At 57.1% G+C, this 24191-nt stretch overlaps 3 protein-coding genes across 5 annotated transcripts in view; all 3 read left to right on the forward strand.

Moving 5' to 3' along the window:
* Positions 1-1004, forward strand: part of CSRP1 (cysteine and glycine rich protein 1) — a 256472-nt gene extending 255468 nt beyond the window's left edge. For both annotated transcript variants that reach the window (XM_052814971.1, XM_052814970.1), the window contains exons 5-6: positions 162-255; positions 564-1004. In XM_052814971.1, coding sequence (XP_052670931.1) covers positions 162-255; positions 564-640 — 171 coding nt within the window. In that variant the 3' untranslated portion in view covers positions 641-1004. The remainder of the gene's footprint in view (positions 1-161; positions 256-563) is intronic.
* A 4374-nt stretch (positions 1005-5378) lies between these two features.
* PHLDA3 (pleckstrin homology like domain family A member 3) lies at positions 5379-10397 on the forward strand. Its single transcript, XM_052814972.1, has 2 exons — positions 5379-6307; positions 6714-10397. The coding sequence occupies exons 1-2, from the start codon at positions 5956-5958 to the stop codon at positions 6833-6835; spliced, it is 474 nt and encodes a 157-aa protein (XP_052670932.1). The 5' UTR covers positions 5379-5955; the 3' UTR covers positions 6836-10397.
* A 5037-nt stretch (positions 10398-15434) lies between these two features.
* On the forward strand, positions 15435-22539 carry TNNI1 (troponin I1, slow skeletal type). Of its 2 annotated transcripts, none has more exons than XM_052815830.1 (8): positions 15435-15514; positions 17757-17786; positions 18651-18692; positions 19340-19471; positions 19560-19649; positions 20130-20306; positions 21688-21798; positions 22158-22539. In XM_052815830.1, the coding sequence occupies exons 4-7, from the start codon at positions 19346-19348 to the stop codon at positions 21793-21795; spliced, it is 501 nt and encodes a 166-aa protein (XP_052671790.1). In that variant the 5' UTR covers positions 15435-15514; positions 17757-17786; positions 18651-18692; positions 19340-19345; the 3' UTR covers positions 21796-21798; positions 22158-22539. The 2 variants fall into 2 exon arrangements, with proteins under 2 accessions (XP_052671790.1, XP_052671791.1); XM_052815831.1 differs by having other exon boundaries at positions 22311-22539.
* The last annotated feature ends 1652 nt before the right edge of the window (positions 22540-24191 follow it).

Below are 24191 nucleotides of genomic sequence, written 5' to 3' on the forward strand. Positions count from 1 at the left end.
GCTGGGAGAACCGCTCTTTCCAGAGAAAAGCTTTCATCCCTTTCAGACCTCTTTGCCAACTGCTTTGGGTCAGAAACAGAAAAGTGACCCCATTTGGTAGCCAAAGCATTGCTGCCCTGTCGCCGGGTGTTGTCTGACCAGGCTCTGCTCCTGTCCCACAGTCCTGGCACAAGTCCTGCTTCCGCTGTGCCAAGTGTGGCAAAAGCCTGGAGTCCACCACCCTGGCAGACAAAGACGGGGAGATCTACTGCAAAGGTGAGTGCCACCTTCCCTGCTGGCTTGTCCTGGACTCCGAAGGGTGGAGGCAGGGCGTGAAAACCCCTGTGCAGGGAACCAGGATGGGGCTGAGGTTTGGGGAGGTGGTGGCCCCAGCAGCTCCGTATGGGGACTGGCTGTGCCAGCTGGCTGCGGAGCTGGGGGATTTCCCACCGTGCCTGGGGCCTCTCTGTTTGCCCAATAAATATGGCAAACCCTGTCCCATTAGGCAGTGCCTGCTTTGAGAGGAGGACCTGCTCGTGTTCAGCTGCCGGCCTTACCCGTCTCTCCCCTCCCATCCTCTGCAGGTTGCTACGCCAAGAACTTCGGTCCCAAGGGCTTTGGCTTTGGGCAAGGCGCGGGGGCGCTCGTCCACTCGCAGTGAGGCACCAGGAGCCAGGCTCTCTGCTCGCTCAGGGCTTGTCCATACCACCTGCCTGTGCTGCCTGACCCTTCCTGCGCCTGCCGTGAGCATCCTCACCATCATCAATAACCATCCGCTGCTTCACAGCACGAGCCCCTTCCTCCCTGCCCTGACCCAGCGCACCCCGAAGCTGTGGGAGTCCCAGCATCGTCCCCATCGGGTCCTGCTGGTGCGGGTGCCGGCGGGGAGATAACCCATACCCACCTGCAGTGGGGCCCGTATGCCCGAAACGTTCTGCTCAGCGTTGCCCATCCTGCCAGGATGTGTGCTCAGCCGTGCCATGCTGTGTCACCGAGCAAGCAATAAACATCAAAGCTGACCCACACTTGGCCTTGCCAGAGAGTTTATTCCCCATCTGGGGCTGAGGAGGTGCACTGGGTGACCAGAGCTGGAGGTCAGGAGGTAGAGGGAGGATGGGAAACGTTTGCAATCGTGGCTTGTGATTAAAGCAGGAGGGTAGGAACTGCTTGGTGCAATTTGACATGACCCAGCTGTGGCCAGCTGAGCTCTGCTGGTCGGCTGGGCTGGGCTCTCCCCCTGCTCCCGCGGTGCATAACCATTTCAAAAGCAGCGGTTGATGCTGGGAGGCCCAGGACAGACCTTCCTGGGTGTGTCAGTAGCACAACACGTGCGCACGCCCTATCGAAACCCCTATCAGTGCTTCTATGTGGCATCTCTCCAAACAGGCGAGCCCAGCAGTGCTGAATAATTAACAACTTTTCACCTACTCCCTGGATTTTTAGCAGCACTGTGGATCATTAAGCCGTCAGTTTGGCAGCTTCCCAGATTTAATTCATTTTCATCTAAACTCTTTACTTTCTTTCTGTGATTCTCTCATTTGACTGGTGTGACATACCCACAAGATCAGCCTCGCTGCAGCTTAGAGTTATGAACTCCACAGGGAATTTAGTTTTGGGGTTTTTTTTAAGTTATAAACATTGTGGTTGAGTAAATGAGATGGGCAGTGTTTTGAGAAGCACAACAGAAGCAGAAATCCTTTTGTGGGGCAGGACTTGGGCTCCTTTATCAACTCAAGCACTTTCCCCCATTCATCACACCCTTGGTTTTTACACAATGTTTTTGAAGCTGAGATGGGGAGTAAGCTCTTTAAACATCTCCAAAAATCCCCCCACCCCCAAGGTTTCGCAGCCTGGGACCCAAATTCTAGCTGGTCCCATTGGTCTGGAGTGTGTGGTTGGGGTTTGGTGAGGTGATAGGAGATGGCACTTGGTGTGTGGAGCAGACAGCCCAGGCTCAGGGATGTGGTAGTGGGTCAGAAGCTGTAGCACAGCAGGCTCACATACCACCCTCAGTGTGGAGACCGAAACCTGGCTCCCTCGTTTGGCAGAGGCCCTGCTCCCCCGCAGAGGTGTGGGAAGTTAGGAAGCTGCCTGCTCTCTCCATGAGCCTGCGGTGGATGCTGTGCTGCTGGGGCATTTCAACTGGATGTGCCACAGGCAGGGATTGCACCCAAGCAATGCTGTTTAGTCAATAAAGCTAGAACAAGTATTTCTTTAGTCTTTTCTTCCATAGTTGTAGAGGTTGTATCAGAGAGAGGGGAGGTACTGACATATCGCAAGTGATGGACCCCATAGAGGCCATTTGCTCCTGGAGGCCTGGTCAAAACCAGGAGAAAATGCTGGATTGGAGTTTCACAGGGTCACAGAAAGGCGTAGGGTGGAAGGGCCCTGCAGAGGTCTCGAGTCCAGCCTCCTGCTTAAGGCAGGGCTAGCTCCAAAGGTCAGGTTGATCAGAGCCTCTGGTGTCCGGTCAGATTTGGAAACCCTCCAAGGATGGAGGTCCCACCACTATGGGTCTTGTCGGTATTGCACCATACGCCCAGAGAAGGTTATTTTCCTTATGCGCATCAAAGTTTCCCTTGTGGCACCTGTGCCCATTGTCTCCTGTCCTTTTGCCATGCACTGCTGTGTCTCCCTTCTCCACAACCCTTCTCTAGGTAGTGGAAAACTGAAGTTTGGTCTCCCTGAGCACACTCTTCTCCAGGCTGGTAGGTCTCTGCTGAGCTTTCAGCCCCAAAGGTCCCAGGTGACAGCATGGGCAGTGTCCTGGGACAGGGACCTTGCCCTGAGGGTTTGCAATTGGTGCTGCACACCTGCTGAAGTTGCACTGTTCACCTGAGAATGGCTTAGGGAGTGACAGAGACCAACACCCACAGTATTAGCAGAGGCTGTCGGCATGGGGAGACCAGGAGAGGCATCGCTGGGGCTGCACATCCAGAGGGCATGAGGTGGGCCGGAGGAGGTGATGGGGCAAGGCCCAGGAGAAGCAGGGTGGGATTAGAGGGGCTTTTTGGGCATCCTCTGCCCAAACTGCCGTGGGACGGCTGCGACCATCTGCTACCCTCTGCTGGTTACTGCTCCCTGTGCACGGCCACAGCCTGGTGCCGGTCAGCCGGACGTGTCTGGACACCAGCACCCAAGTGTTGTCCAGCTCCCTTTAGAGGCGGCAGAACCACATTGCACCCAGCAGTACCCACCCCTCCCTGCTGCCGGCATGGGGGGCTGCCAGCCCTTGGAAAAGGGGCTGTGGGACCCAAACCTACCTCTGCAGAGACAAACCAAAGGGTCAGCTCATGGCCGAGCACCCTGCAGCCTGGAGGCTGGTGGTGATGGCACCACTCTAAAGGGTCAGACTGGAGCCCTCTGAGCCCCATGGCCAGTGGTGCCAGGGGATCTTGCGGCAGGGGATGCCACAGTGCCACCGCTCCATCCTGGCCATGAGCGCTTTGTGGGAATGTCACCCCGGTGGCTGCTGAGCCAGCCTGGGGCAGGACTTCCCCCCCCAGCTGAGCCCCGGCAGCCCCTGTTACCTGCCTGTAAGGGCTCTGTGTGGACGGGATATGCGTGGGGACCACGGGCAGCCCACGGAGCAAAGCCTTTTGCTTGCCGGCAGGCTGATGCAGAGAGTCCCGTTGGGTTTGCTGGAGGGCAGGAGCTGCCTCCCCTGCGGGTCTGGGAACGGGCAGCCGGGAAGAGGAGCAGAGAAAGACTTTGTCAGAGCTCCACGGCTATGGGAAAATGACCTTCCCTTGGTGGCTGGAGCCTGGAGAGGCAGAGAGCAGCGGAGCTGAGGCCTTGGGGAGGCGGGCGGTTGGCAGCCCTTGGCTCTCCCCAGGGTGGTGAGGGGGGAGATCGGGCTGGCTGGTGAACCAAAAGTGCCCACGGACATCCCAGCTTGCCGGAGCGGAGCCAGGAGCGACAGTCCCAAAACTATTCAGCCCCAAATTTCCAGGGCTCGGCATCCCTGGAGCTGAGCTTTACCTGTGTGTGGGAAAACAGCCTTGGATGCTCCTTTGGGGGGAGAACCCACACATTTGCTCTGCTCCTCCCGAAAGTGCTGGGGTGCTTGGCGTGACCTCCAGGGCTGCGCTGGCCCCCCTGGCTGTGCCCAGCCCGGTGCTGCCTTTGGCTGCGGGGGTGGCAAGGGCCGGAGGGGAGCTGGGGCCTCCTGACGTCACGAAACCGGGTCTCCTGGGACACCCGGGATCTCTGCCAGCGTGGTGAGGTTGGCCCCGGGGAGCACGAACCAGTTCCTGGCTCCGAAGCCGCTGCCCTGCCCTCTTAATGAGGGATAATTAGGTGCATCTCATCGGCACTGCAGACTTGCCCCCCGGCCATGCCGGCTGCAGGCAATGCCCCTGGCAGGGACTGGGGACAACGGAGGGGCTGGGGAAAGAGGGGCTCCAGCTGGGGGGCACCGGGGGGGGGTGTTGGGGTCTGCCGGGGCACTAGCAGCGTGATTCTGGAGATGAGTGCTGGGGCAGCAGCTGCGTGCCAGGGAGCCATGGGCCAACCTGTGGGCTGCCAGCCCCAGACAGCGACCCCGGCGCGTCCCTGGGGGGAATTTTTCGCCTTCCAGATCTCACCTGGGTGAAGGGACCTGCACCCTCAGCATCTCCGGGGGCACATCTAGCCGCCTAGCAGTCTGTGACCATCACCCCCTTTGGCAGCCCATGGCCATCACCAAGGCCCCAGATGTCCCCGCTGGCAGCCCGGCACGGCACGGTGAACCCCTCTGTGCCAGGCACTGGCACAGGAACAGACGAAGCTGCAGTGGCCGGGAACGAGACAGGCTGGAAAGAAGACGGGTGTTTCGCTGCAGGGGAGGGTGGACTCAGGCGGGACAGGGCTGTGCTGTGCTGTCCTGGCCCCGCTCTGGGGGTGCATCCCCCCCGCACAGGTCACACAACACTGGGGGATTTTGGTCCTCACTGTGGGACAGGCTGGGGGCTGCAAATCCCTGTCCCAGGGGATTTGGGGAACAGGAGTTCTGTGTGCTGAGGGCTGGGCCAGCACCCTTGGGTGCAGGGCTGGGTGGGTGGTGGGTGTCAAGGGCTGTCCCCATTGCAGGGCAGCCCTGCGCAGCCATCTCAGAGTGGTGACACCAGACGTCTCCTGTCTGTGTGTGTCCCCCCTCCTGGGCCCCACCCAGGGGTCCCCACAGCCCCTGCCTGGCTGGTGCTGCACCCACAGCCCCCTGCCCTTGGTAGCACTGCACCCCATAACCCTCTGCCCTGGCTGGTGCTGAACCCCATAACCCCCTGCCCTGGCTGCAACTGCACCCCATAGTGCCTTCCTGGCTGGCATTGCACCCCACAGCCCCCCACCCCAGCTGGCACTGCACCCTATAGCCCCTTCCTGGCTGACATCGCACCCAGAGCCCCCCGTCCCCACTGGCACTGCACCCCCTGACAGCTGGCACTGCACCCCATGCCTGGGCTCCCATGCAGAAGTCTCCAAACCCTGCCCTGACACTGCTGCCATGCAGACCCATGCCCACACCTTGCCTGTTCACACGAGGACCCCGGGGCAGCGCCTGCCCGCGGGCACCCCAAAAGCACCTCCTGGGTGAAGCGGGGCTGTGCCGGGCCTGGCCGGGCTTCGCCTGGGCGTGAAGGGTGCCTGCGCGGCAGGAGGGGCCAGGCAAGGCGGGGAGGAATGCGAGTGGGAGAGCGGCCGGGCATGTAGAGACAGCTCCTGGGGTGCGCGGTGCCGGGGATCCCACACGCTGCACGGGGCAGGGAGCAGAGCCCCGGCAACAGGGCTGGCAGCCGGCATGGGGCACCCCATCGCTCACCCCCTCTGAGAGCCAGGGAGCGGAGGGCGGCGGGGTCCCTGGGGGCAGCACAGCTGCCGTGGGGGTCCTGGCCCTGGGGAGCTCGTCTCCGACGTGGAGGGGCTGGAAATCCCCCGGCGGGTGATGCCCAGCTGCGCCGACACGAGGTGCTGAGGATCCCGGGGGGCTGAGGAGCCGCTATGACCCCCGAGAAGGTGCTGAGAGAGGGGGTGCTGGAGAAGCGGAGCGGGGGGCTGCTGCAGCTCTGGAAGAAGAAGCGGTGCCTGCTGACAGAGAAGGGGCTGCAGCTCTTCGAGCCCAAGGGCTCGCGGCGCAAGGAGCTGAGCTTCGCCCGCATGAAGGCGGTGGAGTGCGTGGAGTGGAAGGAGCGGCACATCTACTTCACAGTGGTGATGGACGACAGCCACGAGATCGACTTCCGCTGCGCCCAGGAGGACCCGGGCTGGAATGCTGAGATCACCATGGGCCTTGTCCGCTTCAAGAACCAGCAGGCGATCCAGGTCGTCCGCGCCCGGCACAGCTGCCGAGCAGGTACCAGACCCCCCCACTGCGCTGCGGATCAGGGTGCAGGACCCACCGGAGGATGAGGTCCCGGGCCACCGGGTGCCATCTCCAAGTGGTTCGGCTTCCCCATAGGAATCACAGAGGGGGTCCCATGGATGGGGATGGGTCTGCAGGGTGCAGTCCTGTCTCCCCCCACCCTGGCTGGGCTTTGCCCTTCGCATCCCCCGTTGGGTTTCACCTCCCCGCATCCCTGGAGAGGGACTTTCTAACACCCTCCCTCTGTCTGGGGTGGCCCTGAGGGATACGGGGCTCTTTGCCGTGTTGCATGTGGGATGGCAGTGAGGACTGTAGCTGGCTCCACTCCCCAGCTCCCCTCAGGGCTGGATCCTGCCCCATGTGCCCCGAGTGGGTAACAAGCACCTTCTCTCCACAGTGGTGCAATTCGACACAGCCCCAGTGGGACAGCCCGTGGACACACAGCATTCGAAGAGCAGGATGGAGATGGCCCTTGGCTCAGCGGGCAGTGGGGAGAACAGGATCCCAGCGGGCAAGTGAGGCTACCGCTGTCTGCAGCCCGGGGATGGAGACGGTGGCCCCGGGGAGGCCAGTGCGGGCACTGGCTCCCCCCGTCCTGGGGCAGGACAGAGGCACCGCAGGAGCCGGGCTGGCACAGCTGCAGGAGTCAGCCCACATCCTCTTGACATGACGGGGCAAAGGACACAGTCAGGGCCACCACCTGGGGCTCTGGACATGGCAGGAGGTGACATCCTTGCTTGGAGGCCCACCATCCTTCAGCTGACAGGCCAGGACCTTGGTGGACTGGTGGAGACCTCCGGGCCTCTCCTGCGGGCCAGGGGATGGGATGCATGAGGTTGAGCCTGAAGGAAGCAGTGAGATGGTGAGCTCTGCCTGAATGTCAGTGACACTGGGACAGATGGATATGGCCGGGGACACTGCTCCCCCTGAGCCCCCACATTGAGGAGGGGCTGGAGAGCTGCTGCTGCAGCAGGGACCCCTCCGGGCACCGTACCTGGATGGTGCGGTGATGCAGCCATGCTGCTGGACACTGTCCTACCCTGAGCTGTCCTTGGCCTAATATGGGACGCTGGGGAAGGCAATGGGGACCTCAACTCCCTGTATCAAAAATGTCCCCAAACAGGACCTTCTGCTGCTTAACCTGGTGTTGCTTTGATTTGTGGGACCCTGCAGGGTATGGAAGAGCACAAATCCTGCAGAAGAGCTTTGCCGGTTGTTGGCATCCCCCTAAATCTGCCAGCATCCCACAGGTGGGCTCCAAAGCCCCCCGCTGCCACCCCAAGCCTCTCCGGTCACCTATCCCGCTGCACCCGTGTCCCCAGGGATTCCCACGGTGGTTTGCGGGCAGGTGACCCATGAGCAGCGCTGCCTGGCTTTGCAGGCAGGGATGGCAGGCAGGGGAAGGGATGGCTCTGCCCCGACAGGCAACGCAGACACGAGCGCCTCGAGCCACCATGCTCCGCAAGCCGGAGCCTGAGCCCCAGCCCCGCGGCCGGAGGCACTGCAGATCCTCCCGGAGATTGCCCGGCTGCGTGGGAATCAGGGAGCATGGCGCCCTGTCCCCCTGGGCTGTGGCAGCCGGCCCTGGCCTGTATGCCGGCCGCCTCTGCCAGACCCCTCGGGGTCGTGGAGTCCTGTCCCCGTGCCAGGGCAGCTCTGGGGCGGCTTTGGGGAGGGACAGTGGCACGGCCAGAGCCCGCTCACCGTGCAGGGCCAGGCTCGTGCTGGCTTTTTCCGAGCAGCCTGGGAATAAGCATTTTTGTGTTTTTCCACCCAAGGAAGCCTGCTTGGCCGTCCCTGGTCCTCAGAGCTTCATTTGCCGAGAAACTCCCCTGCTTGTGAACAGAGGCAAGTGGGGGTCCAAGCTGGGGGGGGCGTCAATGAAGCTGGATCCAAACCCCATACAGACAGAGCTCTGCACTGTCGCTGTGCCGGCAGGGACAGAGGCACTAAAACATGGTGGGCTCCAGGGATGGTGTGACCTGGTCCCCTGCGCAGAAGGAGATGCTGTAGGCATGGAGCCCTGCATGGACCAGCCCCCCAAACCAGGTCCCTGCACACGTTTCGGGAAGGAATGGGGTTGTCAGTGGTTGGAGGAAGGTGCTGGTGCTCACACAGCATTTCCATGGCAAGGATCTCCATCCTGGGGTTTCTCGTAAATCCCCAGCTCCCAGAGTCAGGGGATTCAGTGAGGCTCATTCAATGTCCTGCAAGCATGCCAAGCCTGTGCCGTAGTGGGGTAGCACCCAGGGGTGAGGAGCACCCAGTGTGAGGAGTTTTCCAGTCTTCTGAATTTCAAACCAGTTTTGGAGGTCTGACTCCTTGTTTTCAGCTTTTCTGCTCTCTCAATCACTGTAAATAGATATTTTCTGTTTTCCAAGTGCCAGCAAGGAACCAGGGAAGAAAATGGTCAAGATGGGTGTGTGTAAGTGCCAGCCCTGGCCATGGACACGTTCACTGTGCACTGCTGGACAAGGCAGCAGAGAAGCCATGGTACCCATGAGCTGGGGAGAAATTTGGGTGGTTAATAGAGGGAGAGGGACAGAAAGAGCAAGGCAAATCGCTATGTCGGCATTCCAGGTATGGGCATGGGGAAAGCCAAGGTTTTCCATCCCCACCCTGAGCTCCTCATCACTCTGCAGACCAACACACAGCCAGAGCCCCTGCCTGTATTGTGTGTCCCCCCAGGTTTGGGATTTTCTTCTGTGCAGACACCCAAATCTGCCAGATCCACCCTTGGCGGATGGATTCACAGCCTGACCCTGGGAGCAGGGGCTGGGGAGTGAGAGCCGAGCTAGCAGCATGTGGGTGGGAGGCAGGTTGGCTTCACTCACTGCCTGTGAGGGCTGAATTTTTTGTGCAGAGGAAAAGGTCACCCAGAGACTAAAAAGCAAATAAACAGCCCAGAGACACTGTCAGACAGTGGAGCAGGGATGGGGCTGGTGCTGGTGCATCCCCCATTACCAGTAATGTGGTGCCAGCACATTGCTGGCCTCGATGGGGCTCAGTGTTGATGGGTGAAGTTGGGTAAATGGGGTGATTTTACCTGAGGGAAAATATCCTGCAGGCAGGGGCTCAGAGAGCAACCGGGTTTGCAGAGGAAAGCAAGTGTGGGGGGGAAGGTGAAGGGCTCTAGGAGCATTGCAGGAGGCCAAGTGCTGTGAAAGTATTTTTAGTTGACTATTTGCACAGAGTTAGGGATGCAAGGGAGCTCACAGGGCTCTTCCAGCTAGCCTGAAAAGCAGGGAGAGGATACACGGGAAGCATGTCTAGTGCCTCTGGAGGTGGGGAAACTGAGGCACGGCAGGGGGCTGGTAGGCATGTGGCCTCACAGCCCCCCCAGCACACTGGCTCCCGCTGCGAGGAGGGGCTGGCTACTGGGGACCTCTGTGCTGGGGACACCAAGCAGAGCTGGGGCTGAGCGCTGAGCCCCAAAATGGAGCGAGGTGCCCCGGAGCTGCCTGAGTTCAAAGGCTGGAGCCTGCAAATCCAGCTCTGCTGCTCCCAGCCCCTAGGTGACCCCGCTCCATCGACCCTCTCTCCACTGCTCAGAGGATGCTCCAGTGCTGGGGATCCTGTGCGCAGGCTGGGGGCTGCCCTGTGCCTCCACCCTGGGGCCAGGGGCTCTGCTAGCACCCATGGGTGCTGGGGCTGGCACCCTTCATGCAGCACCATGAGGGTGAGGTCAGGTGCAAGGGAGGTGGCAGGGGGACCTTCAGGGCCCTTTTTTCCACCTGACGAAATCCCAGCACCCAGCCCTAGCTTTGGAGTCAGGTTGGGGCTGGCTGGATCCCTCCGAGAGCCGGTGAAGGCGGTGGGTGTCACACTGCCAAGACAGGAGTTTGCAGCATGATGGTGCCAATGCTTTTTGGCAGGTGAGACCTTTGTGTACCTCCTCCACAATCACGTGTCCTGCAGAGAGGCTGGCAGTGCCTTCCTTCTCTTGCGAGCATCGGTGTAGTTTGTGAGTGGTTTTTCCTCAGATAAAAATGAAAAGAAAAAAAATCACAGTTGTAGCAAGCAGTATTCTTTTTTAGCTTTGAGTCAAGTGTCTGGCTTCCTTCAGATGCTCCTAAAATTATTTCATTGTTGACCATCCTTAATTATAATTCCTAAATCACTGGATTTCATTTTGGAATCCAGAACCTGCCCCAAGCAGTGCCAGGCTGGAGAGCTGCCCTGTGCCCTGCTATGTCTGCATGCTCACGCTCTGGGTGAGCAGATGGCCGGGACATCCACACCGCCACTGTGGTGGGTTTGGCCACCTCCAATAAAGTCCTCTTGCATTTGAGTGTAGGAAGAAATGCTGTCATCCGTAACACAGAGCTTGGCATGCTGAGGTGGGTCCAGGCATGGATTGCACATGTGTTAATTCCCCATCCCCAATGTCCTGATATTGTGTCTTGGAGAGGGTGTCCCGGGGAGGTGGATGAAGTGGTGAGCAATGAATGTGGTTGTGAGCATCACCCAGCTGGGGCTGCAGGAGCCAGTGGGAGGGAGAGGGATCACCACCCCATCTGGCACCGCAGGAAGAAACAAAAATAGTGGCCAGGCATTGCTGGAGCTGCAGAGGGCAGCAGCCAGCACCCATCTATCACCCACTGTCCCTGAGCAGGAGTCACCAGGCTGTCCTGGTGATGGGGGTGGCTTAGCATGGCCTTGCAGCGAAAGGGGATGCTGAGATGCGAGACACCTGGAGCCAGATGGGAGGGCCTGGAAATACCCTGAAAATGTCTAAAAAGTGTGTCAGGGTCCCTGCCTGGTCCTGAAATTTTGGATTATGGGGAATAGGTTTTTTTTTTCCTGTGAAATATTTTGCCTTAGGCTGAAAACCAGGCTGGGTTTTAGGATATTTAAACTGACATCGCTGTTGAACCATGTCAGCCCATTAATGCAGACAGAACAGCTAATATCCTCCTCTTGTTTATAAGAGTCGACAAGATCAACATTGGGAAGGTTTCATGTGTCACTTGGCAAAAGCATGGGAAGCTTAAAGTCTTCAGTGGGTGGCTCAGCTCCATTTTAATAATGTCTTTCCACTATCCCAAAGTAGATAATTCCTCCTCATTTATTAAAGGCTTTTCTATGTGCCAATGGCACGAGGCAGGGAGCATGTGCCATTCGTAAAGAACCTGTTAGTTTTGAGAGACCCCTCCTCAACTTTGGCACCTTCTGCAAACATTTCAAGTCTCCACAAAGCATTCAAGCTGAGAAAAACAACTTGTCCCACAATATTTCTAGAAATGGAAGGTATTTCTCCCGTTTTGTGGAAATTGTCCTGACTTTGGATCTAGCCCCACAGCTGCTTCTGCACAGATTTACTGCCTGCAGCCGTGCGGAGTGGGAAGGGCCAGCCTCATACCCATGGATGAAGAGGCTGAACACAGGCACCGTCCCCAGCTGCACCACATGCGAGATGGTCTCCAGCCAGGTGGGGGTTTCCAGAGCAGGAGGCCATGGCTGGAGAACACAGGGGTCTCCAGCTGCGGGAACAGCTGTGCTCGCCCTGCGACCCTGGGCCATGAAGCAGCAGATCCCAAATGGATGAGGAGCCTCTGCCCTGCTGGGTGGTGGGAGACGTGGGTGTCCTGGTGGGGCTGATGCTATGGGGTGAAGATTGGCAGGGCAGAGACCTGAGCTGGGAGAGGTCTCTCAGCCCCATGGGGCATGTTTGGGGTCTGGCCTGGGGCCTTCGTGGCTCCCAGGTTGGGCTGTGATGATCATCCATATTCTGGTCCATGTTCCATCTGTTCCATCCAGGGCTGTCCCCCCTGCCAGCTCCACTTTGATGCCTCAGGGCATTGCCCAAGTTTGGTAAGACTCACAGATGCAGCAGGCTGAGGAAATCCTTTGCAGGGCTACAAAAAGCATTGATTGTTGGAGAGCATCCCCAGGAGGCTGTCACCCTCTGCTGTCACAAGTCGACGGAGCAGTCGGGACTAGCTGGATCCCTTCTGGCAGCTCATGAGGGGTGAGAGCTGCCAGATGATCTGCAGCAGAAACACCCAGGCGGGGACCGTTTCATCAAGACGAGTCACATGGACCCTCACGACTTCATTGCAATGTGACACTGCGGTCCTGCAACCTTGCGATCACCTTGCTTGTAGGAGGTGACCCCAATGTCCCCGTGCCTCCGAGCTGTTCCACAGAGGAAAAACCTTCTCTGACCCCACGGTGAGTCTGTGGGGCATCCTCCGCCCCAGCCTGGTGAGAAACCTGAGGCAGCTGGTGGGGTCCTGCCATCTGCCCCAGCATTTGGGGCTGGCTCTGAGCATGGTAGCTAAGGGGTGGGATGGACATGTTTGGAGGGTGAGGTCCCAAAGGACAACAGAGGCTCAGCTGTTGTTTCTAAGTCTGTCCTGGATGCCCTGGGAAGCTTGTTGTCTTTGTGAATGCCATCGGGGTTGACGAAACGAGGACGGTGCTTGGAAGAGGACAGGGACAGGATGGGTGGGATGGCTCTGGGGCCTTGAGGAGGGAAAGGGATCCCTCCAACACCGCTGCAAGTCTGCTTCTTCAGGGAGATAGGCTTCACGTGGGGCAACTAAACTGCTCACAGGGATCAGATACCTTTGAATTTGGGGGCCCAATATCTTCAGGAGCCAGGGACCATTGCGGCCCCCGTGCAGTTCCCCCGAAGCTGGAGGGCAGCAGTGGTAGGCCCTGCCATGCTTGTGGGGCTGATGCCCAGTGATGAGGAAGCACCAACACCCTCCAGGGATTCAGCATGTCCAGAGGGAGAGAGAAACTGCCCACATCCATCTAAACACATGCAATGTTGCCCACTTGTAAAAGGCTGAACACAGGTGACCTGTAGGACCACTGGGATGTTTAAGGACAAGCAGACTGTCCCCGGGGGCTTGATCATGGGTAGGTCTGGCGTCCCCATACAGGTCTCAGAATTTTCTGTTGGCATCCATCCCCTCAGTGGCAGCTCTTGGGGAACTCTTTACTTGAATCAGTGGCTCCCAGGAACAGGGGGATATTATTTTGCTTTGAATTTGGCCTCAGAACTGGTCTGCCCTATAGATTTCCAGCATGTCTCCTTCCAACCTGCCAGCAGCTCAGAGGGGTGCCCACAACCTCAGGTGGCACCTAATAAAACAACCCTTCATCTTGAGGCAGCTCATTGCAGTTTGCGAGTCAGGGATGGAGACCCAAAATGTCCTCATCATGTCAGTGGCAGAGGAGGGATGGGGAGATCCTGAGCTCCTGTCAGTCCTTCTGCTGCCAGCCCCCCATGGCAGCGCCGGGGCTTTGAAACCAGCGCTGAAGCCCTGAATTGAGGGGTCCCGCCACCCCGTCTCTTGCTTGCCCTTTCCTCCTCCTCACTCCAGGTCCCAGCAGAGGACGAAACCTGAGACTGGAGCAAATGGCATCCAAAGCAGCCCCCGTTGGGAGCTGCTTGGGTCCCCGGAGCACGGCTGTGGCTGCGGGGAATGCAGCGCCTTTGTCACGGGCTAATTTTGGCTCCTCTGTGCTCCAAAAACAATCCCAAGGCAGCTGGGAGGAAAGATGCTGGAGGCACGGCCCCGCGGGGGCTTTTGCCTTATAAAGGTCTAACGGGGCTGGTATAAAGCCTCCTCCTCGGCGGCTGGGATCAGATCTGCTGCGCTGGCGCTTGGAGCTGGGGAAGGGGAAACATCCTTGGAGGGGCCCCCGAGGAGGGTGCCGGGGGGTTTCTCCTGTGCTTGCTGGGACTTGACTAGTGCAGGTCAAACAAGGATGGGACTGCCACTGCCATTGCCACCACCACCGACCTCGCACCAGCTTGGGGGCTTTTGTTTCGCCCCCCATGAGGGCACAGCTGCCCCCTTGCTGTCTAGGCAGGGGGGAAGGAGCCGGGGAAGGTGGCCATGCATTCCGTGCTCTGCAGGACAGGGAAGCTGTCTTTGCTCCCCACCATGGGAGCTACCCCACGCATGCAGCTGCGTGCCCCTCCGTGACCATAATAGGCTCAGGATTAAAATACCAGGCATTGTCCCTACTGGGCTGCACGCTGGGAATTGTTTGCTCCTAAACTTGCCCCTAAAAATATCCCAGGGAACAGGTGTCACCTGCCCCTGCGGTCCTCTGCCGCACGAAGCCTCCCTCCGCGGGGACACTGGGCAAGGGGCTTTGCTGGGTGCAGGGGGGTGAAACAGCAGCTTCTTTGCCGCTTTTCAGGGATTTCATGGGGAAAACATCAGGGCTTGTGAGGGGCTGAAATTTACTCCAGCATCTCAACCCACTGTGCTGTGCTGGGCAAGTCTGGATGGTCCTGCTCCCCAAAGAGGGGACTGCCCCATCCTTGGTCCCAACCGACCATCTGCCCTGATGCTGCAACCCCACCTTTGCTGTTTCACCCCATCACCCCTTGGCAATGTACCCTGTCCTGGCCCAGGGTGGTTTTGCCCTCCTGCTCTGGCAGCTCTGATGGCTCCAGGGAGACCCCTCAGCCAGTGCTCCCGTGGGGACATCACTCCATGCTTGCAGCATTGCAGAGCGTCTGTGCACCATCGTGCATGGGGGGTCAGCACCACATCAGCTCTCCAGGCTGCTCCCCCCCACTCCTGTCCCCTTCAGAGACTTTCTGAAAGGAAAAAAGAAAGGAAATAAAAGAAAAAAAAGAAAGAAAAAAAATCAAGAGATTTTCCGCAAAGGAAAAACACTGCAGTGTTTTGGCTCATGGTTTCTGCCTCCTTGCAGACTCAGGGCTTTTCCAGCATCTCTGATGCTGGTTTACATCAGAGGGGAGCAGGACAGACGTGCCATGAAGAATACACCCCATCTGCACAGGCATTGCCATTGCACCATGGTCAGCCCAACCCGGCACATCTGCATGCTCACACACAACATGCATGTGAGTAAGGTGTCAGGCAGCGAGTGCTGGCCAAGCTGGGGTGATGCACATGCAAACAGCACAGGAATTCACTAAATCTCATGGGGATCAAGGGTGCAATAAAACACGGCTGCACTAACGTGCATGGGTGATGTGTGTGTGTCGCCCTGTGTTCGAGACGGTGCCCCAGGTGTGTGCAGCACGTCACGGGGCGCCGGGGCTCGCAGCAAACATGTGCACGCAAGAGGGGATTTGTGCTATTTTTACTGACCACTTGCAGGCAGGCTGCGATTTAATACTCCCCCTCTGCCGCCAGCCCCCGGCAGTGTGCAGCTCTCCAGAGGCCAGGCATCACCTCCCTCCCGCATAGCCCTGAGGTAAGGCACTGCCCTGGGGCATCCCCCCACCCGTGACTCCCTGGGTGTGCTAGTGGTGACACAGGCGCAAGCGTGAGACCGCCTGTACTTGCACGTGGCAGCGTGGCAGAGAGGACCCCCGGGCACGTGAATTTGTCTGAATTTCTCCCTCTGTCTGAGGTTGCTCAGACATTTTCTCTGCTCTTAGAGAGAGGATTGGTGAGACTGCAATGGGGAGAAATAACGCTAAAATACCCAGCTGGGCTTTGGAGCTGAGATTTGCTCGATTTTTCTGAAAACTGGCAAACAAGACCATTTTGGGGAGCATTTGCCCATGTGTCCTAGCCTGACTGCTCACAGTCACTTGCGTGACCAGGGAGGTGAGGTTCAAGGGTGTGAGCAGAGTGTGTGTGGCATCATGTTAGCTGCGCGTGTGTTCGTGGTATGTCTCAGCCGCCTGGGATTGGGGACGATGTCAGGATTGACTGTGTTTGGCTTTATGGAGTTGTTTTGTTTAAGGATTTCCATGATCTAATGATTTGATAAGCTTTTTAAGCTTTTCACAGCTGGGGGCATGCAAACAGTACAGAATTATCTTGTCCAGATCCTCTCATCCCCATCAGAGAGCAAAGCCTCTTGTGGATGCTCCAGATCCAGCTCAAGCCTAAAAGTGCCTGTACTAGATTGCTGGGGATGTCTTACCGGCACAGCTGAGTCCTGGCTGTCCTCTGGGAAGCCAATTTAGAACTATCTGGCCCTAAAAATTGATTGACCTTGACAGAGGTCATCAGCCTGAGGTGTGGTGTGGGTCCCACCTTCTAGGGACGTCGGGCTTTGCTCCGATAGGGAACGCTGGAGACACTGAGAGGCTTTGCCCAGCCCTTGCTCACCTCCAGAGAGCCAAAGGCTCTTCTGCCTCCCCCGTAATAAATTGGGAGGGAGCAGCTGGGACCCAACCCGCTCAATGCACCAGTGTCAGGCAAGAGGAGCCACCTTCCCTGCATGTCCTCTGGGACATTTGTTTTATCACCAAAAACCTCCAAAAAAAGCATGAAACCAGCGTCTCTGGCTGCAGCTGACTGATGTGGCTTTTGCGAGAAAAAAATTCCTGTCCTTGGGATTTTTCCTTGTAAATCCAGGGATCTGGCAGGCTTGGGGGTAGTATGATTCCTGCTGGGGTTTTATGGCATTTCCCCCGCAAACTCCATTCCTTCAGGCCACGGGGGCATGGGGAGGGGACAAGGACAAGCAGACGGAGCCAGGAGGTGCACTGAGATATGCCTGGCACAGGCTCCACACACGCCTGGGAGCAGCTGTTCCTGAGACCAGAATTGTTCCTTTTTCTTTCCCCCAGCAGGAATCTTTGGGGTTTAAAACAGTTTCCAAATTTAGGGGGATGCAAAGAGTTCAAGGCAAAAAAATCCCAGCTTTTCCATTTCAGTTCTAAGGAAAAGGACTAAACCCACCACTGGAAAATGCTGTTTCTTTCTGAAGTACAGCATCAGTTTGTTACTCCTGGTTGGAAAGAGAAAAAAAATAAATTGATTGGCATTTCCCCACACATTTTTCTATTACTCAGGCTTACAAGGTGCCCCAGCTTCTTGGCAAGAGAAGGAAGTGTTAGAGGCAGTGCTGGGGAAGCTAGCAAGGCAGTGCATTTTGAAGCAGCTGCCAGGGCATAGGATTACCAAGCAAATTTAAAATACGAAACTGTAAGTGTTTCACCAGGGATGCGGCTGCTAAAGGAATCTGCTCAGCTGCTTGGCCAGGACTTGTTGCCCCTTGCTCCGTCACTCCTGAGATGGAATTTGGCTCCATCATCCTTGTGGTTGCCCACGGGGAGCTGTGGGACAGGACTCCCCGAGCCGACACAGCGCGGGGGGCCCCGAGGTGCCCCGTTTCTCCTGAGCTTTCCAGCCACGCTCGCCTCTGTTCCCTCGCCCCGAGGTGGGGTGGGCGACGCAGCCGGCGGGGGAGCAGCTCCGTGCTTGGGAAAACCCTGAAGAACAGGAGACCGAGTTCTGCAGGGCCGGCTGGAGGCAGGTTGGAGCTTGCCCGAAATAAGGTTTCCTCGGAGCCAGGCGGTCCGTCTTGGTGTTCCACGGCGGGATGGCGAGTCTGCGGAGTCGCTTCTCTCTGCTGACGGCACGGGGCAGCACCAGACCTCAGGAGCATCCCGCAGCCGCCGCTTTCTGGGTTCGGGTGGAGTTAGAATTGTTCGTTTGTTTCAGCTCCTCCCCCCCCCCCTTTTTTTTTTTTGCAGGCGAACGACGCCACAATGCCAGAGCCGTAAGTAGCACGAGTTTCCCTTGGATTTCGCTAAATCCTCGCCTGGCCGCTGGGCTGCTTGTGGCGGCTGAGCTTGTCTGATTTTGGGGGGTTCGGCTGGGAGACCGGCCTGTGCTTGAGAACTCTGTGCCATTCCTCTTGCAAAACTGTCTTTAAATAAAAATTGTTAGTGATTACAACATCCCCATTCAAATCTCGGAGCCTGCCTAGATCCCAAAATAGGGATCCGAGGTGGGCAGCACCATTCGCTTTGCCGTGAGGCTCTTTGTAACACATTGTACAAATATAACATATTCCCTGGCATAAACAGAAGGAAGAAACCTCCCTTCAAAGCTTTTGTCAAGCTGTGACATGGAGATGCCCCAGCCCTGCAAACCTGAACAGGATCCAAGCATCCTGCGTGCCAGCCCCCAGCTGTGCAGGAGCATGTGAATGAGGGTGTTGTGGCCCAAACCGCAGGGACCGAGCTGGGGCTGGCACCATGGACACTGTGACAGCTCATGTGCTGTGTTTGAGTGGCATTTTGGCTTTCTGAGCAGTGGCCCTGAGTGCCCACTGTGTTTCCGGAGAGCACCGTTATCTCAGACCTGGCTCACTTGCAGGTGGCAACTATTAGATACAGAAATAAGGAAACCAACTGCAATCACATGAGATGCTTCTCTTGACTGTCACCTCTTTTTGACTCTTATTCACTGATGCCTTGTTTTCTTCTCTTGTTCCTTATTGCTCGTTCCTGCATGCATGCCTGCCTGCAGGGAGGTAAGTGCCTTTCCTTTCGGGATTGATCTCGATGCTACTCTGCATTTGCTGTGAGTTTGTTTTCAAAGGTGGTTTTTTTGTTTTTTTTTTTTCCTCCCCTTTCCCCTAGAGAAAATCCAAGATCACAGCCTCACGCAAACTCTTGTTGAAGGTGAGTCCTGAGGGTTGGAAACTCCCTGGGGTTTGTCTTGCTGGGGAAAAGGAGCTGGGGTTGAAGTGCGTGGTCGGTGGGACAGTGATGAGGAATGGCAGAAGTATGGGCCTTGGGGAGCAGCTCCCGTTCCCACCTCTTGTCTTCTCAAAAGTCCTCACTCATGTGGGCTTTGTGGTCCATGCACCAAACAAACCTCCCCTTACCTCCACTTTACTAAGCTGGGGAGAGACTCTGATGCTTTTAGCTCTAAAGCCACAGACCTCATGTTTGTGCACCAGCAGCTCTGCAGCACAAGCTTGGGAGCTCCCCGGGTTGCGGCTTGGGAAAATAATTTACTGCCACAGCAGAGCAAACCGATGCAAAGAAAGTGCTGACATCAGCATCCATCGGGACCACTGCCACCACAGCCCCGTGGTACCTCTGGCCATGCTGTTCCCCCTGCCTTCAGGGTCACCACACAAAAGGTGTAGAGATTTTTTGATGTGTGTTGCAGCAGCACAGTGATTTTGGGAGGATGGCCACATCGGGGAGGAGGTTTGGGAGGCAGACAGGACTGTCCCATCCTGGAGATGTTGCGCGAGGAGGCTCAGGGGGAACAGAGGAGCCTGTCTGTTAATACTTCTGCCATTTACTTGTGCTTGTAGAGTTTGATGCTGGCAAAAGCGAAAGAGGAGTGGGAACAGGAGATTGTGGACAAGCAGTCAGAGAAGGAAAGATACCTGTCTGAGCGGATCACACCACTGCACACCAGTGGGCTATCCCTGAGCCAGCTCCAGGTATTCCTCAGGTCTGAGGGTGTAGTGAACTCCTTGGGAGCATGGAGGGGCATCACTCACCACTGTCCTGTTGTGCTTTGGCCCCCAGGACCTGTGCAGGGAGCTGCACGAGAAGGTTGAAATTGTGGATGAAGAGAGATATGACATCGAAGCGAAATGCAACCATAACACTCGGGAGGTAGGAGGCAGGATGGGCTGTTTGCTTCTACCTTAACTCCATCCCAGATGGTAGCTTGGGCCTTGAGGGGGTTCTGTCGTGGACTGGGCTGAGCTTGGATGTGGGACATGCACTAGGGTTATCTAAGGGTTGGCATTTGCTCTGCAAGGCATCACTCAGCACAAGGTTCATCCTTGCCTCAGAGAACTCAAACTGTCCACTGGGTCCACAGGCAACCTCCTCACTCTCCTGGTCACCCCTTGTGGGTCTGAGAGCTCCTTCTTGTGGTATGGCTGCCATCTGAGCAGGCTGGGACAAGGCAATGACAACAGCTCTGCGCTCAGGTGGACAGTCCCTTGGTGAAGGTGATCCTCATGGCTGCAGGAGAGGCGCAGAGCCCTCTGGGGTTCGGTGTTGGCAAAGTCCTGTTTCAACAGGAGCTTTTTGTGCAAGGCAACCATGCGATGACCTCCTGCTCCTCCTCCTTTCCTCAACCTGCAGATTAAAGACCTGAAAATCAAAGTGCTTGACCTCCGAGGAAAATTCAAGCGACCTCCCCTGCGTCGAGTCCGTGTCTCTGCCGATGCCATGCTGAGGGCTCTGCTGGGCTCCAAGCACAAGGTGTCCATGGATCTGAGAGCCAACCTGAAGTCTGTCAAGAAGGAGGACACAGAGAAGGTGGGTGACTCTTCTAGAGGCCAGAGATGGAGACACCTCCTAGGGATGCCCTTGCCCTTCTCCAAGGTCCCCTGTGAAGCCTGCATGGATTATGCCCTTGTGAGGCTCAGAAACAGCATTGAGCAGTCCTTGTGAGGCACTGCCCATTGCGGGATGTTGTAGGACCACCTGGGAGCAGTTTGACTGGGCCAGGTAACTGGCAGACGATAACAAATGAGACTTAGGGCTGCGTCCATGATGCTTTTCCCTCCAGGAGCATGTGGGGGTCTTTCAGCTGGGGACCCCTTGGCATGTCTGTTGAGCTGCAGTTGCAGAGAGCTTGGTCTTTGGTCTTCGAGGGAACCAGGAGAGCTCCTATTCAGTGCAATCACACCCAGAAAACACCCAGGAAACTCCCAGAACCAGATTAGATAAGACAGAGCAAGCCTAGCAAACATGCTTGGCCTGAGACAAACGGTCCAGCTCACACCGGCTTTGCAGAGATGCGAGAGGGGAAGGTCTCAATACCAGAGACAGTGAATGATGCCCAAACCTACCTGGGGCGTGCAGGCACCCCAACGGCAAGAGTTGTGCTGCTTTCCAAGGGCCTCTCCCCAAAGGGGTTTTAGCCTTTGGTCCCAGCTCAGCAGAGTGGATGAGAATCTCAGTTTTCAATTATTTTTCTTTCCCCCCTGCCCACGTTGCTAGTATAGCATGTTTTGTAGTTTGGATGGAAAACTGTGTTTACAGTCCTCAACGCCAGGTGGTGAATAGATCTGAGTTTATTTTAGATGTCGTGAGATGATTTTGGGGCATGGCTTGTAATCTATGAATGCTTGTGGGTTGGCAGAGCAGACACCTGGGCATGCTCCCAGAGCTGCCGTCATCTCCCCTTTCTGTTCTGAAAGCTGCTGCCAGGCTCTCAGTGTCACACCAGCAATCCCAGTCCCCTCCAAAAGCTTGGAGAAGGTGTAGATGGGTGTTATGTGGGTTAGGAGGGGTCTATGCAGAAAGCGGTTTTGCTTGCATTTGTCTCAGTGTGCTGGCGTAAATCCAGAGTAAGTCCCATGTGCTGGTTTCTTCCTCCTAAAGAAATTTTCTAGGATTTTTGTGCCTTCTAGTGCATTAATGCAACTTAGCAAGGCTTTGGGGGGTATCCACATGAATCCAGACCTCCCTGTGGAGATCAGGCCACTGTTTGCCATCTTCCCTGTCAGCTCCACACGCAGGGACACACAGAAGAGCTGGCTCCAAGGGAGAGGGCATTTGCAACAGGGCAGCTCCCTTGCCTGTGCTGCTTGCGTGCTGGGGCTGAGGGCTCTGTGCAACAGGGTAGCACAGCATGGGACTGCTGGCCCCTGTCACATGTCATTGCAACCCGTGTCCCCATCCCTCCCGGCAGGAGCGCCCCGTAGAAGTGGGCGACTGGCGCAAGAATGTGGAGGCCATGTCAGGGATGGAGGGGCGAAAGAAGATGTTCGACGCTGCCAAGTCCCCTACGGGCCAGTGAAAGGTAGGGAACCAGTCCTCCTTTCCCTGCGATGCCCCATGCTCCCTGCAGCATCCCTCATCTGCGCTTGTGGCCGGGCAAATGCAGAAACCACCCGCACTCATTAAAGAAAAAGGCATCACATGCCCCATCTCCCACCCCACACTTGGGATGGGTGCCTGTCCTGCACGTCCCGGCCATGGAGCCCCTGCCAGCAGCTATCCTCCTCTCCCAGCTCGTCCTCCCTGGCTCTCTGGGGTCTGCTGCCCATGCCACGCTCATCCTGCACAGCATGGGCATCACTGGCACCAACTTCGGGCTGCTGAAAGCAGCCCAAAAACTCCTCTTCTGTCCCACCGCTCTGCTCTGTTTCTTTCCCACAGGAGCATCAGTAAGAGAGCCTCCCCACCCCTGCTGCCTGCCTCCTTTTCCCTTGCTGCCCCTCTATGGTCTTTACGCCCTTACCCTGAATTCACCACTGAGCTGGAACATGTGGACAACTGTGTGGGAAGGAGATCTGAGCTTCTTTCTTTCAGTGCTGCCATCAACCTTGCTCCTGCATGGCCCCAGCACAGCAGCTCCCTGGTATCACCTGCACAGGCCATGCTGTCTCCAAGGGGCCATTGGCCACCCCTACCCTCCTACCACCACAGAGAGGCCCTGGAGATGGCTGCTGGTCCTCCCACTCCCCCATCCTCTGGCAGATGCAGCCTGAGATGAACCTGCGCGGCTGCATGTGTATTAAAGGACGGTCTCCTGGGCAGAGCACGCATGAGCTTGTCACTGTGGGAGCATTGGCTGGGGGCAGGTGCTGGTCCACAGCCCAGTGGGGAAGAGACCCTGGTCCTTTCCTGCCACCCGGCTGCAATGTCCCCGTGCTGGCGCTCGGGCCAGCAGCACGCCCTGGGATCAGACTTCCTTCGGGCTCCTCTCTTCCAGCCCCCCCAGGCTGCTCCCTGGTGCCCCACCAGCTCTGCTGAGACCCCCCCAGCCCCATGCACAGGCCACCCCTCTTCCCTCCCATGCACCTCAGCCCTTGCCAGGCTCCAACGATGCACCAGCCTCCCAAGCAGCAAGGATTGGGTCTCAGTGCAGAGATGGCTCTCTGCCAGCTCCCCCCACCCCTGCTTTTCCTCTGGTTTTGGAAAAGCCTTCAGAGCTTGCTCACCCAGGCACCAACTCTCCCACCGGCTGCCCCATCACAGGCACTGGAGCTGTGGGAATTGGGGCAGCCCCATTTCAGGGCTTAATTCGAGCCATGTTTCAGGAGAGCATGAGATGAATCCACCTTTCAGGCCAAACAGCTCATGCTTCCCCACTAGTCCTATCATTTTCTGTATCACAGCCCCCCAGACTGCAGCTGGTTGAGAGCAAGCAGCTGGGAATGTGCCAGTTTATCCTCAGAGCAGGGCTGGAGATGAGAATTGGTGAGAATTCACACCAAATTGGGTCTTCTGCCTGGTTGCACTGTAGGAGATGCTGAGGCTCAGCCCCAACGGGGTGTTCATGGTGGTTGTAGCAGTGCCTTGTCCATGTCCCCAGTGTATCCAGAGGAATTGCAGCATCCATGGTTTCAAACCTGTGTGCCACTGTGGGTGTTTTGCAGCACACCCCTGTCCCTGTGTAGTGAGCTTGTAAAGTACAGAAGATGCTATAAGCTCAGAGCAAAATGCAGGTCCCCAGACAGGCACCAGGGCTGGAAGGAAACAGCATCGAAAAGTGCATGGTCTCCAACAGAGCTCAAACTTCCCAGAAAAACATTGCATTTCTTTAGGGATAGAAAAAAGTGGCCCCATGCAGTTGGCTCTTGCAGGACTTTCTGCAGCAGACTCAGGTAGCTCAGTGGCCAGCAGCACAAGCGAGGGAGAGCCATGGAAGGGAGGTGGGTTTGGGTTTAGGCTCCAAACTGGCAGGACAGCTGAAATGCTCTGGGCATCACATCCCCTCTTCTGGCCAATTCAGGGATACTGAGCTGAACCACTCACTTTTGTCCCTGGGCAAAGACAGTTAGGGCAGATGGCAAATGATGGGAACACTTATTTCTAGCCTGGTCATTAGCACTCAGGCTGCCACAACACCCAGTAGCTCCTTCACAGAGAATTTAAGACTCAATATGAAAACTCTTCCCAAAATTAGGGTTAGATCAGAGGTGGCTGTCAGCTGGAAAATACACATGTGCTAGCAAGCACAGATGCTCAGTCTTTGTCTTTCCACCTGACTCTCCATCCCCATCAGCGTCCTGCTAACTGGGGCTGGGACCACCACCTGCATGACCAGAGCCGTTGCATGGCACACAGAGCCTTTTCCACCCATTTTTTCCTTTCCAAGCTTAATTCGGCAGAGCAGCCGCAGCCACAGCCTAGCACTGTGCCAGGTCTTGCTGACCACTTCTCCTCACCCTGTGCACCTTGGGACGG

The sequence above is a fragment of the Harpia harpyja genome, chromosome 19 (assembly GCF_026419915.1).
Source record: "Harpia harpyja isolate bHarHar1 chromosome 19, bHarHar1 primary haplotype, whole genome shotgun sequence".
Classification (NCBI taxonomy): Eukaryota; Metazoa; Chordata; class Aves; order Accipitriformes; family Accipitridae; genus Harpia; species Harpia harpyja.